Raw genomic sequence first — 14,626 nt, forward strand, 5'->3', positions numbered from 1 at the left:
TTTTTAATCCTTTATAATTTTAATTATTTAATTGCTCCTTCCTCTCTTCCTTGGCATGTTGTGAAATTTCTGATAGTTGGATAATAAACCGTTTTATTGTAATTTGTCTTTTTCAATTATTTTGAGTTGATATTAAAAATTGGAAAAGGGGGATCCCTAGATTGGTAAAATAGGCAAATTTCCTCTTACAACTTTGGTTGTTGTTCGGGGTACAGTTAAGGTTTTAACGAAGTTCAAGTGAATACGAAAAAAAAGTTGAAATAAAGTGATTAAACAAAAATTATTACAAATATCGTAAATAACAGTTCACAAATGCATATATAGAGATATTTTTTGAAGGGGGAAATGGTCTTCACAATTTGAAATCGATCAAACACACACTGCTCGAATGCTCATGTAAATGAGCGGCATCTATCATAGGATAAATGCCAGAAACCTTCGCGGGAGTGTATTAAAAAACTTCCCAAAGCTTCATGGCAATCGTACTAAGCCAGAAACCTTCACAGGAGTATATTAAACAACTTCTCAAAATTTCACGGCAATCGGATAAACCGTGTGATAATGCATGAAGGACACACACATTCATTTTTATATATATAGATGAGTCACGAAAAATCAGAAAAAGCTTGACAAACAGAATTGACTCCTCAAAAAAAGATGTAGTGTTTCAACTTTTGAACATAAATACCAAAGATGAACATGTCAAGATTACTGCTGTTTAACGGTCTACTTACCAATCAACAAAATTTACAAACAATAAATTTATACTTTCCTCACTTTAAGTAACTAACAGATATTAAAAACAAACAATGATTTACTCAATTATATCTCGTTTCTGAATAGATACAGTTAATAAATGACTACGTCTATTTGGAAATGAAAACAGTCTCACTACTTGTGTTGATAACTTGTGACAAATTAAACATCCTAAACGCAACAAATAGCTTTTATAAGCAGCACAAAAACTTATAACATTAAGCCACATATATTTTCTATTTTTGTTTAAAAATTTGGTTATTAATATTTAATGAAATTAAGTTGTGAAAAATAATCTTGTAATTCCATAATTTTGTTTATGTAATTCGAAACAACAAGATCATTCCGATTATCAAAATGTTAATTATAATATATTTAAAGTAATCTGAAACCTCCACAAACAAAAAACAGATATGCTTATAGTTAAATTATTATTAGAAAAATGCAAAATGCCAGTATTTTTTATAACAATGGAAATATTTTATATTATGCTGCAAACAGATTATAACTGAAATACAGCAAAAATAAAAATCGGCTATTTTTGGTGTTAAAATATGATTAATTAAAACAGAATTATAAAAATAATCATTTATTTATATTAAAGTTTAATTTAATCTATACATAAACCAGAAGACAACTGTCTTTTAAATGTCACTTTTTAATGAATAAAAAAACAAACACACAAAACAAATAAAAAAAAGAAGAAATTTGTTTAATGTTCTTATCGATATTCTAGAAAGTTTGTACTTATTTGTATTTCAGTTATATCTTGTGCTAGACAATTGTAAATTTATTTATTGAAAGCGCTTGCTTTTTGTTGTCATTGTGTGTTTTTATTCATTAAAGTAACACCAAGAGACAGTTGTCTCCTGTTTCAGCTATTGTAAATCTTAGTGAGTAACATTCTTATCTTTTTCAAGTTTTAACCTTACTTTAACACCAAATTTACTTTAGTTTGTTCTATCACATACAATATACATCTCATCCATCTTATTTTAATATGAAACAGGATTTTAAAAAATAATACAGACATGAAATTCTTTAAGTGTGCAGCAGCTGTCCGAAATTTTTATTCTTATTGAATTATATACAATTTAATATTAGTAGAGAAACTGTAAAGAAAGTATACAAATTTAATTTGTTTCATATGAAGATAGTTCAGTAAATTTGGCAAAACATAAATCCTAATTTTTTTATAACAGATGAAAATTTATACTTTTCGTAACAGAATTTTTTTTCAATACATCATTATCGCAGTATCAAATCGGTTCAACTTTTCCTCAAGGTCTGCCACAAGTTAAATGTGGTGGACCTCAAGGCAGAAGCACATTTCCAAATGACAAATCAAATGTGCAATATTTTTGTTTATTGATAGGTATATGCTGCTTTAATTTAAATTTTTTTTTTTTTCCAGAATATCCATTGTTTTCATAGTTGAAATAACAAAATTAATGTGTCGCCAACAATAATAATAGTAATAATAAAATATATATTGTATAAAACATTTATCTGAAATAATTATTTAAAATTGATATTTTAATTTGAAATTATGCAAAATAAATTAGTTTGCAATAGTTTATCAAAAAGGAAGAAACAAAGAAGACATGGCCAAAAATCCTGTTCTTGATATTGTTATTGTTTCATTACAGTAGCAAGCCTTAATCTAAAACTATTTTACAGATAGCTAAAGTGTGTTTTTGCTATACACCAACCAATACCGAATATTATCGGGCTAGAAATGGCTATAATATTAATAATTTATAAGACAATTTGGCACTACAGTTAGGCTCCGGGCCAATTCTTTTCTTCCAGTAGTTCTAAATTAATTAAATTATTTAATTAAAAATTAAAATTATTAAATTTATCAAGAGATAGCACCTAACGCATAACTCTAGTGCCAAATTGTCTTATAAATTATTAATATTATAGCTGTTTTCTAGCCTGATAATATTCGGCATTGGTTGGTGTGTAGCTTTATAATATAGCGCGTTTAGTGACGAGGTGTGTTTTTGTTTAGTTAACAATATGACATAAAATATAGCTTGTTATCTGGCTGTATTTTAAACCAACACTTCCTGTTTATATTGTTTTTTGGAAAAACACTTTGTTTATCCATTAGCAAACAGCATTATCTCTAACCTATTACTTTCTTTCACCCAGACAGCCTCTAGGCTTAGGTACAAGAGGCAGCCTAGAGGCACAATAGCTTTGGGGGATGGGGTGTCAATATTGTAAAAAAAATAATAGTATTAAAGAGGACTAAATAGTAGTAGTGTTATTGGTACAAAAAGCGTCCCCCCAAAAAAAAAAACCATACTCAAAAAGACATCATATTTATTAATTTTAAAAACAAATTTAAATCGTTAGATGCTGAAAACCAAACAGGCCTAGGTGTGCCATATACCCTAGAACTGGCCATGCTTTGACCAAAATGATAAACAACTGGACAAGCTGTTTCTATTAAAGTTCACAAAAGGACACAAAAATACTAACCGATATCATTCCAGTTAAATGAAACTGGTTGACACACAAAGAACAAGTCTGTAGAGTAATTACTAGAAACGAAATAACTAAGTCCAAGGAGACCCAAATTCTTCAACCATCTAATGCTGGTTCTCCACTTAGTACAATTCTGAAGCGATTCAATTGCCTTAGTTACTGCTCATGCACAATAAAATTGCCCTCTGGTTAGAAACATCATATTTTTACGCGTCATCCTTAGCACTACATACAATATAGTGTGAAAATTTTGAAAAGATGCAAAAAAATAGCAAATATTAGATTAAAAAATTAAATACAAAATAAAGTTAAAAGTTTTGCTGCCATTTTAAAATAATTCCCATATTTTATTGCAAACTGCCTTCCATTTTGTATGAAATGTAAAGGCATGTAAAATAGTGATTGCATCACTTTATGAATCATTGGGTGATGGTGATGCAATCACGCTAAGAGGAGAACCAGCATAAAGGAAATCCAGGTATACCTCACCTTACGTCGGTAATTGGTTCCAGGAGAGGGGACGTAAGTCAAATTTACTTGTCTCTGAATCTACTTGTCACTAGGCTAAACCACAAATTACCATTCCCAGTTCTATATTTTATTTATTAATTCATTTTTAATAATATATCGTTAATAAAAATCTATTTTAAGCTTACAAACAAATAAATTTCAGTTTTTAATATAGTACAGAAAAAAGTAATCTAAATTTATGAATACATGTACTGTAAGTACAGTACATACTTGTAAATGTACATATTTTAATATGATTTTATGTTCTTTAAACGCTTTTCTAGTGATATTATGACTTTAATATTTGTGGCGGATGAACGCAAAGTCAAATAAAATGACTTAAACTTGATTTTTATTTTTCCATATACTTTTTTGACAAATGACATATAATCGAGAATGACGTAACTCGAGGTATACCTGTTTATGTATGGTTTTAAAGGGAACAGACAAAACATTCCCTAATGGCTTTTACAAATATCTAAATTTCATTAAGTTAATTAACACAAACTCAACTACAGTGACATTCTGTTAACCCGGCATTGTCGGAACTGATGTGGTGACAGATTATTGTCCTAAATCAATAAAATAACAGAACACCCAAAAAGAAATGTTGGCTAGGAATTTTGAATACAGAATGTTTCAGTAGGTGAATAAGTATAGAAAAAAATTCAAATTATAGTTCAAAAATGATAAAACAAAAAAAAGAGTGAAATCAAAAACAAAGAAGAAATAATAATAATTATTAAATTTAGCAAGAGATGGTGCCTAAGCCTGCCTCTAGTACTAAACTACTTAAAATTAAACGTTTGTTTTTCCGTACGGCACCTTTAGTTGGAAGTGTTACTATACAGACATAAAGTATGCCATAAATAATAATAATAATAAGAATAATGATGACAAATAAAAAATTTTTCATTATAATTTGTATGATGACATTTTATTATTGAATATTTTATATATACAACTTTGCAAATCACCAAAAAAAATAAATTATTAAAAAGTACAGGAATTATCTGTCTCAGAAATATACACACACTTCAAATAAGAAAAAAACATTTCAAAAAGTAAAATTTCCATGCATAGTCAAATTAGGAATAAAGATTAGCATTAAATATTACAGAAAACAGAGCAGACTAGCTGCATAGATTGCCACAAGAAAAATATACTTTTACAAGTAGAGTGACTATTATTTTGAAGTTGAAATCAGAGGCCTTTCTTTACTAGAAATTTCTGCAAAAATTGGCCACATTGTGCATCTGTATATAATTGCCTTAAAATCAAGAAATTCCACAACAAAAAGTAACATTCTGAAAGTCTATTTTGTTGGTCTTCCTCTTGATCTTATTACAGCTTTTAGCATCTTTGTATTCTCAAAATTAATTTATTGCAGGTTTCTGAAGTTTTATTCCAGCTAATTTTAATGGTTTCTTTAAGTTTATCTTTATTAGCTGATGTCCTTTCATCAACCAGCATTTCCAACTTTGCATGTAAATTTTCAATACGATTTAAATATGAGCTTTTTGCAGACAAGATGAATGTTTTAATGCTCTTTGACTTCAAAAATTCTTTTATTCATTGGCTCAATGGCATGTAGCATCATCATCCTGAAAATCAACAGTATCATCAAAGTGATCTTTGATTGTTGGAATCAGAAACAATTCTAAAAGTTCCTCATACTCTTCTGTTGTTACAGCCTCATTTTCCAGATCCAATAGCTGACATGCAGCCCCAAATCATTAAACTTGTCGGAAACTTGGTATTCCTAAACAGGTAGTCTTCCTTAAATTTCTCCTCTGCATATCTCCAAATGAATTTTCCTGCATCATCCTGCATATACCAAACACACACACAATGCTCATCTGAAAAAAATAACCTTTCCCAGTCTTCTACAGTCTGATTTTTGTACTGTCTTGACCATTTTGAACAGTTGTTTTTTTGTTTCTTCATCAGAAAGGATTTTGTTTTGGCTTTACAAAATGAAAAGCCCATGTCATTCAGTCTATTTTTTTTACTGTTCTGTCACAAACATTTGGTTTATTTTTCTTCCATTACACATTTAATTGTTTGAAAGACATTTTTCGATTTTTTTAAACATTTTTTTTCAATATGTAATCTCTAGCCTTGCTGGTTTTTAATGACAACCACTTCTGATATGATTTTTTATGTCTCTTATGTCTTTAAACTTTTTCTAAGTACAATTCACAGTTCTTAACAACACACCAACAAACATTGCAACTTGTTTGGTTTTTTGCCATCTTGTAACAGCTTTATAATTTGTTTTCTCACATCATTATCTAAATTCTTTAACCAAGATCATTATTTAAGCAAAGACAGGGTAAAATATCAGTGTTCACTTAGAAAATGATGCAAACAAACCTCATAAAGCTAATGGTGTCTTCCATTGAAATTAAAATCTTAAATTTCGACCAGCATTTCTCCACATGGATGATATCACCCATTTATTGTGTTTTAAGGGCAAGAAGCTCTAATTTAAATTTTGGAGTGAATTAGAAGTTTGCTGGGTGATTCAGCAATGAATGAATAACTTTTCATTTTTGCAATTTGGCTCAGCTATAAGGGGGTCTCTAGTAACTAAAAGCCACACTATATAATGGCAATTACTAGTGTTGCAACAAATAGTAGATTCGGCCTCAGCCCAAATATTCGGCTTGATTAACGCACGTACGAAAATTGGCACACAAACCGCATTATGGCAAAAACCCTGCTCTCTATTAGCCCACTGTCACTATGCTTTGCCAATCGCGTTAATTCTTGACAGTTGTAGTGGACAGACAAGAGCGTCATGGCAGTATGTGATAAATGATGATATCAAATGTGGATAACAATGAAATGACCTACATGTGTAAATAATGGAAAAAGAACAGAGAAGGACCATGAAGTAAAAATGTGAAAATAAATATGAAATTGACTTGATAACATAATCAAACAAGTTGAGGCAGCTTATTGGCATGGAATTCGCGGCCGTCAATGTTGTCATACACTTCGGAAAGCTAAATGCTTGTAATGAAAGTCACTTAGCGTGAACGGGCGAAAGCCTGGGGCCGTTCGGGCTATCAAGCTGTCTTCAATCTGTGAAATCATAACTCCGACTTATACCAACATCCTATTTGTCTCTTTTCTCTGTTATCACCAGGCTATGAGTCACGTAATTGTAAAATGGGAACTCTACGACGAAAAAGTGACAAATCGAAAGTATCGTGAGCACATATTATGATGTATGCATAGGCATACGTGGACTAAAGTGATAGAGGAAAGAGAAAGGGAAGAGCAAAGACGAATGCTTAAAAAGGATAGGCAGGGTCAGATGTGCGACGATTCTCGAACGAATAGGTGTGTACATGTGCTGATCTTTGTAATTATAAATTGTGAATACATGTGACTAATATTATTTTCTTTTTTATTTTGTGAATGTTATAAGTTATAAATAAATATAAACAAACAACACTAACCTGATAACATTAAATGTAAATACCAAAATGATTAATTTACTGTGTTTTTGTTATTTCTTACTCCTGTTTTTAGGTATTCGGCCAAATGTGATTTTCTTGGTGTTTTATATTATATTGACCTCTACGTTCTTTAATACTTTTAATGTAAATACGATCCCACACATTTGCAAGAAAAGTCAATCGACATGTAAAACAATGTCAAAGCCAAAACTTTATACATGCAAAACAATATGAAAGATTTTGTGTAAAAAATAGAAATGAGTTTAAATGCTATGGAATGAAATCAAATTGCTAATTATGATATTTACAACTTCTTATCTCATAGAAAAAAAACTTAGCACTGTTCTTCAGTTGTTATTTGTTGTCTAAATATAAACAAGTTGACTCAACTTCATCAGCTATGAAGACCATGTTAATAATTATTTATCTTTAGATGTCTATTTTAGAGTTGTAAGTTATTTTTATGAAATTTGTATTTTGATAAATAAAAATAATGTATGATTTTTTAAATATAACATACAACATAAAATATAAAATGTAAGACATAAAATAATATTTGATAAATTTTAATTAAAGAGAATGGTGCGATATTATGATTCAATACTTATAAAGGGGCTGATGATTCTGAAAAGGTTGAGAAACACTGATTTAGATACTTTTTTCCAACTTCCTGTATGTTCAAAAACTTTTCCCAATACTGCCTTATGTAAAAAAAATTTTTTTTGGAAAAATGGTTCATTTGAAATTAAAGTGATAAACACGTAATAACCCAATGAATAAAATGCATATTTTTGTTTTGAACATTACACTTTTATTTTCTTGTAAAATGAACTCAAAAGCTCAAACTAAATAATTTTATTTTCTATATCATCTTCAAATACTTTTTGCCAGGGACCGTACTTCGTAACATCTAAACGTTTTAGCATAAGTTTAAAATCAGAGATTCAATGAGATAGAAAAGAGTTCTTGTTAACTGATAATTCATAATAACCAATCTCATTATATGTCATCACAACTGTATATACATACACACCAAGTGATCATAATTAAAGTACCCCTACTCAACACTGTCTAGAAATACATTTAACAGTCCAAATGCAACCAAATCTGGTATGGTAACATTTCAAGACACGCAAAAGGAATTTCCATTTAAAAAATTAACACAATACATTGCCTTTGACACCAAAAACAATAAACAAGCAATTTCTTTTGCATAAGTACACAAACATGTTGCAGTTAAAAGTTTTGAGTGTAAAAATGGCTACAGCTATTGAATGTCACTCTGATCACTATGATAATGATTACCTTGTTTTATAACACAGCTTCATTTGTTTTGAAATGGTTTTAAAACAACTTCATAAATGCATTTCCTGGCAATGATAATATTCTGATAATGGAAAACAATGGTAATGCTGCAACTGTACTTTAGCATTTTGTGTTGTAAAAATTTACACCAAGGATATGTCAAGGTTGTGGAAGATCCTTGGGGCAACAAGGGTCATTTTCACCTCAGTGGAACAGTAAACACCTCTAATTGTCATATGTAGGTCATGGAAAAACCATGTTTTTCAACAGATTCAAAAAAAGCATGGTCCAAAACATGTCACAGGTCCAAAGGGACCTGTGACATGTTTTGCAATGGCACAGAAATACTGAGAGATGCTCAACACTTTTGTTATACTGCAACTACAATGCCTTGAGTCAACCATTGACATGCAAGATAAATCATCTTCGTAACTGAACATATTATACAGTAGTCTCTGCACTGATAAGTGATTAGTCATACACTTCCTACAATCTGGCTACTTTGTTTTCTAGATTTTTCATTGTGGGGACACTTAAAAGTATAGTTTATCAACGACATGCTACAAATCTAGCAGCCATAAAAGACATTATCACATTGCACATGAGAAGCAGAACAAAGGAATTGGCCATCGAACACATTGTTCATGACCTTCAGACTTTACACCAGAATAGGAACCACATTACAGTATCCCTTGTATCACTAATATCTCTCTCTGTATGGCTCAAAATTGCCATAGTGGAAAGTTTCATTCCTAATTCTTTTTTACAAAAATGTCTTTTACTTATCATAAAAATTCACTATACCAGATTTGGACTAATAAATCACTCTCCAGATAGCACTGAATAAAAGTACTTTAATTACAATCATCTAGTATATGAAGATTAAATAAATATAAATAACATTAAAAAACTTAATCAATGGTAAGACAAGAATTTAAACATCTGATATTATATATTTCCATAATTACAGTAAAATCTCACTTTGTGGCCACCCATGAAATTTCCTTGTAGAACTGAAATATAAATCAAACTCTATCTTGGTGGTCACCAGCCATCTCGCTTGAGTAGCCAAGACAGAAGCATCCTAAAATGATGTTTATCCCCATTTACATGGCCAACAGACAGGAAAATCCTGTGTTCCTAAATTCAATGCATTGTTTAAAGTACTTTAAATCAAATTAAACTTTGTAACAAGAAATTGTATACCTCAAAAGTGGCCAGATAAGAGAGGTTTTACTATATTTAATTTTATGTAGTTAATTTTTTGAAAGTGAAAACTTCATTATATGCATTGTAAATACTGATTTCATCTTTCATTTCTTATAATCATTGAAAAACTTATTGAAATAATTAAATTGATATATTGAACAGATTTCACAATATCACAACAATTTGAAATCATCTAAAATTTAAAAAAATTCAATGTTGTCATTGAAATAGTAATTACTTTAATCTTTTAAAATGAAAATTTCTTCAAAGCTATATTAAAAAGATATTGTTCTAACATATAACATCATCCCTTATGTTTTGATACTAAGCCAAAACAATCACCGTTAATAATCAGGCTATGCTATATTTAATAATTAGATACTAAGTAATTTGGTACTAGAGGTAGATGTTAGGTGCCATCTCTTAACTAAATTAATAATTATAATAATTTAGAAAAATCTAAAAGAAAAGAACTAGCCTGGAGCACCTAACGTCTACCTGTAGTGCCAAATTACTTAGCATCTAATTATTAAACATAGCATAATAATATTCCTATTATTAACAGCAATCATTTGGCTTAGTATATCGTTCTAGGCCAGGGATGGCAAACCTTTTTGTGTTTGTGTGCCATATTGTAAGCATACTTAGCTTTAAAGATGTTTATGCGTGCCAAAGTTTCAGACTTCGAATAACGATATTTAAAGAAATTAAACGAATACGCTTTAATTAGAATAAATGTAAAAAAGCTGATTGAAAAAAGGATTATCAGGTGATAAACAAAAAAGATGAGTGAAAAAGACATTACGTGCCAGATAATTTCTCCTTACGTGCCACCTTGGGCACGCGTAACATAGGTTCACCACCTCTGTTCTAGTCAATACAATTTTCTTTTAATTTATACAGTATGATGTATGACATTTTGAGTATAATTTTTTTAAAATACATTCTATATACTGATTTGAACTTTTTAACTTTTACCTTCATGTTTTTATAAGGTAACAAAATAAATGAGCCATTGCAAATGAAAGTAGTTTAAATTCATTAAAAAAAAATTGAGTTAATGATGACATTAATTAGAATTCTATGCAATCTTTTTATAAAGCATAAGACAAAAAAACATAATATCAACATATTACCAGTTACTGATATTCTTGAATCAATACAAATGTAATCCTTTAAATATCTTGATTTAAAAATAGATTTAAACCACTTTCATTTGCAACAGATCAAATGTTAGCCTATACTTGAATATGGCATTTCCTATATATTGTGTATAATTTTAATATGAAAAATTTACAACTGACAACTTCAATTATGATCCGTTATAAAATATAGAACATTTACAATGAGAAATATTAAATTTTGAATGTTTTCATAAACTGTTAAGAAAAAAACAATTCTCAAATATCTACCAAATGTAATAAAGTGAACCCCTGTACAATACAGGCAATACGTTCCAAATTATAGATATCAACTCGATAAAATAGAACAAATTTTGGTTTATTAGGCCCACACCAAATAATAGTTGTAACGAGAAAACTGCATTATATTGATACAAACCATGTGTTATGTACTGTACGTTATGTAAACTTTGAGTGTGATCTAACAGCAGAACAGCCAATAATTTAGAAACACATTTTATGAATATTGACTAGTATAATGCATTATATGAGGATCCACTGTATTTAATATCTAATATCTATACCAAGGATTTTCATAAGAGCCAGGTGCCCCATGAAAGAAAGCTTGGGGTAATATATAAAACAAATAGTCAAAGATTAAGACTTTTTAAAATTCTGAATAACAACATAAATCAATGCAACTTCTTTTTCAAAAGATAGTCATCAAAATTAGGAATATATTTTGTAGTACACATTATTAAAATCTTGTTTAGATATTCATTGAATGGTGACGTTCAATATTTTGATTTTATATACCGTATTATATTTTGTAAAAGTTTGTTCACAAAGTTACATAAAACTACTTAAGACTTAATATTCTCCTCTGGAGGAGATTTGTAAACATTTAACAAGAGCTCTTCTTTAAATAGGTTTTTATAAAAATCATTTACAGGAAGGTTCATAAATTCTAGTTAGCTTTTCAAAAGTTTATAGTGAGCTAGTTCGAATGTTTATGATAAAATGAGCCGTGAGGACTGGATAAATATGCTTCAGGAGCCATATTTGACCTTTTAGCCACAGGTTAGAGATCCCCACTCTATACATTCTAATTCAAGCCTGACAGACATAACAAATAGTGCATTCTAGAATCATAAATTTCAACATTAACTTAATTAATATATTTTATAATATAATAATTTATAAATGCTAAAATTATGAGCAAAATTTATATATTATTAAAATTAATCAAATACTTAAAAGACTTAACAAATATTATAATTAGATGTAAAAATTAGTTTTTTCCTCTCCCCTTTTTTTTATGTATGTAACTAACTACACTAGAACAAACAACCTAATAAGTAGCAGTAATGAACTAATGATACGTTAATTAAGAACTTTAAATAATAATAAAAGTTTTAAAATGTCATAATTAGCACATAATAAAATCATGGGCAATTATGATTTATTTGTTAAAAGACTCTTATCAGATTAATCAGTTCTTACTGATGGCTCATCAACATTTACTTTTATATATAAATAAAATGCATCTGTAAAGGTTATACGCTTTGTAGATGATTTCATTTGTTTTTTTATGTAGCAAGGAAACATTAACTCATTGTTTACGATTGTAGTGATTCATTCATTATCTTACCCTTACAAACAGTACAAAGAACTATTTTCTAACAATTTTATTTGTTTGTTTTTCTGCCATTTTCTATGTTTAATTGTTTATTTATATATTCTTTTTTCCCCCCTTACTTTATGCAAAACAATTAGATAATTGAACAATTCCAATCTAAAGAAAATTATCATAAAGCATAGGTTATGTTGAGTCTATTTCAGCCTTGCATCAATCATGTTATGATTCATCTTCAGTCCTTATCTCTTAAAAAGCTAAAGACTGACATATTTGTATTTTGTTTATCATTCTCATTCTTCATTTAAGTAAGATAAATGTTTTAGAAAACTGCAATCTCATCACGTAGGCTGTTTTGAAATATCAAAATTACATTATCATATCTGAATGAATTAATAATTTCAAGAACAATCGAGCAAAAACTTTCTTGTCGATATCTTTCTCGTTGATTTTATAATTCTTCTATTTATATTAACCGAATAAATCGGAATAAATAATAAATTTAAAAACGACACTCGGTACACGAGTTGCAGACTTCATTTTTTTTTTAAACGAGTTTCTTATTATCGTACGATTTTATATCAAAAAATAAAAACTGCAATATAACACTTACCGTTATCAGAGAACCGAACAGCAGCAGTAATTCTGTTTTTCTTTAGTCGGTGTGTAATTCATTTCTCGGACTATTTCGGCAAAAACCTCGTTAACATTGCACTTATTTTTGGCAGAAGATTCCATAAACGGGCAGCCCCACAACTGTGCCAACCCCATTCCTTCCACGGGGGTGACCTCTCTCAGATTGTCCAGATCCATCTTGTTTCCGACTAGTAAAATCGGCACGCGATCCGTGTTCTTCACACGCATGATCTGTTCCTTCATGTTTTTGATGTCCTGGAACGTCTGGTGATTCGTGATGCTGTAGACGACCACGAAACCCTGGCCGTTCTTGATGTAGAGATCTCTCATGGAGGCGAACTGTTCGGTACCCGCGGTATCCAGTATCTCCAAGACGCAGGGCGCCGAATCCACCTCTATCTCCTTGCGGTAGAAGTCCTCTATGGTGGGGTCGTACTTCTCCATGAACATGCCGGAGACGAACTGGACCGTCAGGGCGCTCTTGCCCACTCCTCCGCTTCCCAGGACCACCACTTTAAACTCTCTCATCTCGGTTTCCGAGGGCGCCGCTAGGGGGATTATTACCTTCCTTTGACACACACACACGCACCACAAGAAAACGGATTCTAGATTATTAAATCCGTGTAAAAAAATCTATTATAAAACGAGAAAATTAAATAAATTTACGAATTATCTCGTCAAATACTCACGAATACGAGTCGAAGGCCAAGTTTTGAGGTCGTTGAAAAATAACAAATCCCAACCCAAAGCAAGATTAGTCAGTCAGCAGCTAGGCCTAATATCAAATCATTTCATAACGTTTTTTCCTAAAAAAACTTGCCACTACCGCGATAATTCTAAGTTCAAATCATTAACAGAGACTAAGAGACTTAACGTCAACACGATAAAATACTTAAAATTCTTCTACGAACACTTAAATCCATCTTTTCTTGCGGAGACTAAAGGCGACCAACCCAACAGCAGATAATAGGAAGTGCTTCTGACTGATATGTCGTTTGGCAAAAATTTACCTCGCCTTAAATTCGTCGACGATGATTTTATTATTTCTTTACTCGACGACAGAAGTAATTTTATGATAAAATGAGAAAGAAGTATTACGACTTTTTTTCCATTTCGGGAATCCGGATGACGTAACTTCCCGTCACGTGGTCGCCGCACGCATTTGTCAATACGCAGTAAATAACGGACTGGGTATCGATTAACGCCACGAGAAACGATTTAATTATTCAGTTTTTTGTTTTTTGTTTTGTTTTTTCCTCTTTTAAATTCCTAAAGTCGCGGTCAGGATATATACGGATAAGCCGTTTAGTCATTTTTCGCGGAAAGGAAAAACGTCGCCGTCGATGCACGCGCGTCGACGATAAGGTCACCCACTTGCCCCGGGAAACGTTGACACTTTTCGTACATTTTTCCGACTTTAATTAAACTTATCCATTATAAATTTTTCTTTCCTTTTTTCCGTATCGATCTGTAAAACGAGCCAC

General features: G+C 30.5%; 1 protein-coding gene across 2 annotated transcripts in view; it reads right to left on the reverse strand.

Annotated features, from left to right (window-relative positions):
* Window positions 1–14,227, reverse strand: part of LOC111638837 (ras-related protein Rap-2c-like) — a 26,387-nt gene extending 12,160 nt beyond the window's left edge. The window contains exons 1-2 of one of the 2 annotated variants that reach the window (XM_023384592.1): window positions 13,832–14,227; window positions 13,120–13,710 (exon numbers count right to left, since the gene is read on the reverse strand). In XM_023384592.1, the coding sequence (XP_023240360.1) occupies window positions 13,125–13,670 (546 nt within the window). In that variant the 5' untranslated portion in view covers window positions 13,671–13,710; window positions 13,832–14,227 and the 3' untranslated portion in view covers window positions 13,120–13,124. Of the gene's footprint in view, window positions 1–13,119; window positions 13,748–13,831 lie in introns of both variants that reach the window. The other variant, XM_023384591.1, reaches the window with a different exon arrangement.
* Window positions 14,228–14,626: the final 399 nt, after the last annotated feature.

Source organism: Centruroides sculpturatus, unplaced genomic scaffold, assembly GCF_000671375.1.
Source record: "Centruroides sculpturatus isolate CEXI.00-Female unplaced genomic scaffold, Cexi_2.0 scaffold1109, whole genome shotgun sequence".
Lineage (NCBI taxonomy): Eukaryota > Metazoa > Arthropoda > Arachnida > Scorpiones > Buthidae > Centruroides > Centruroides sculpturatus.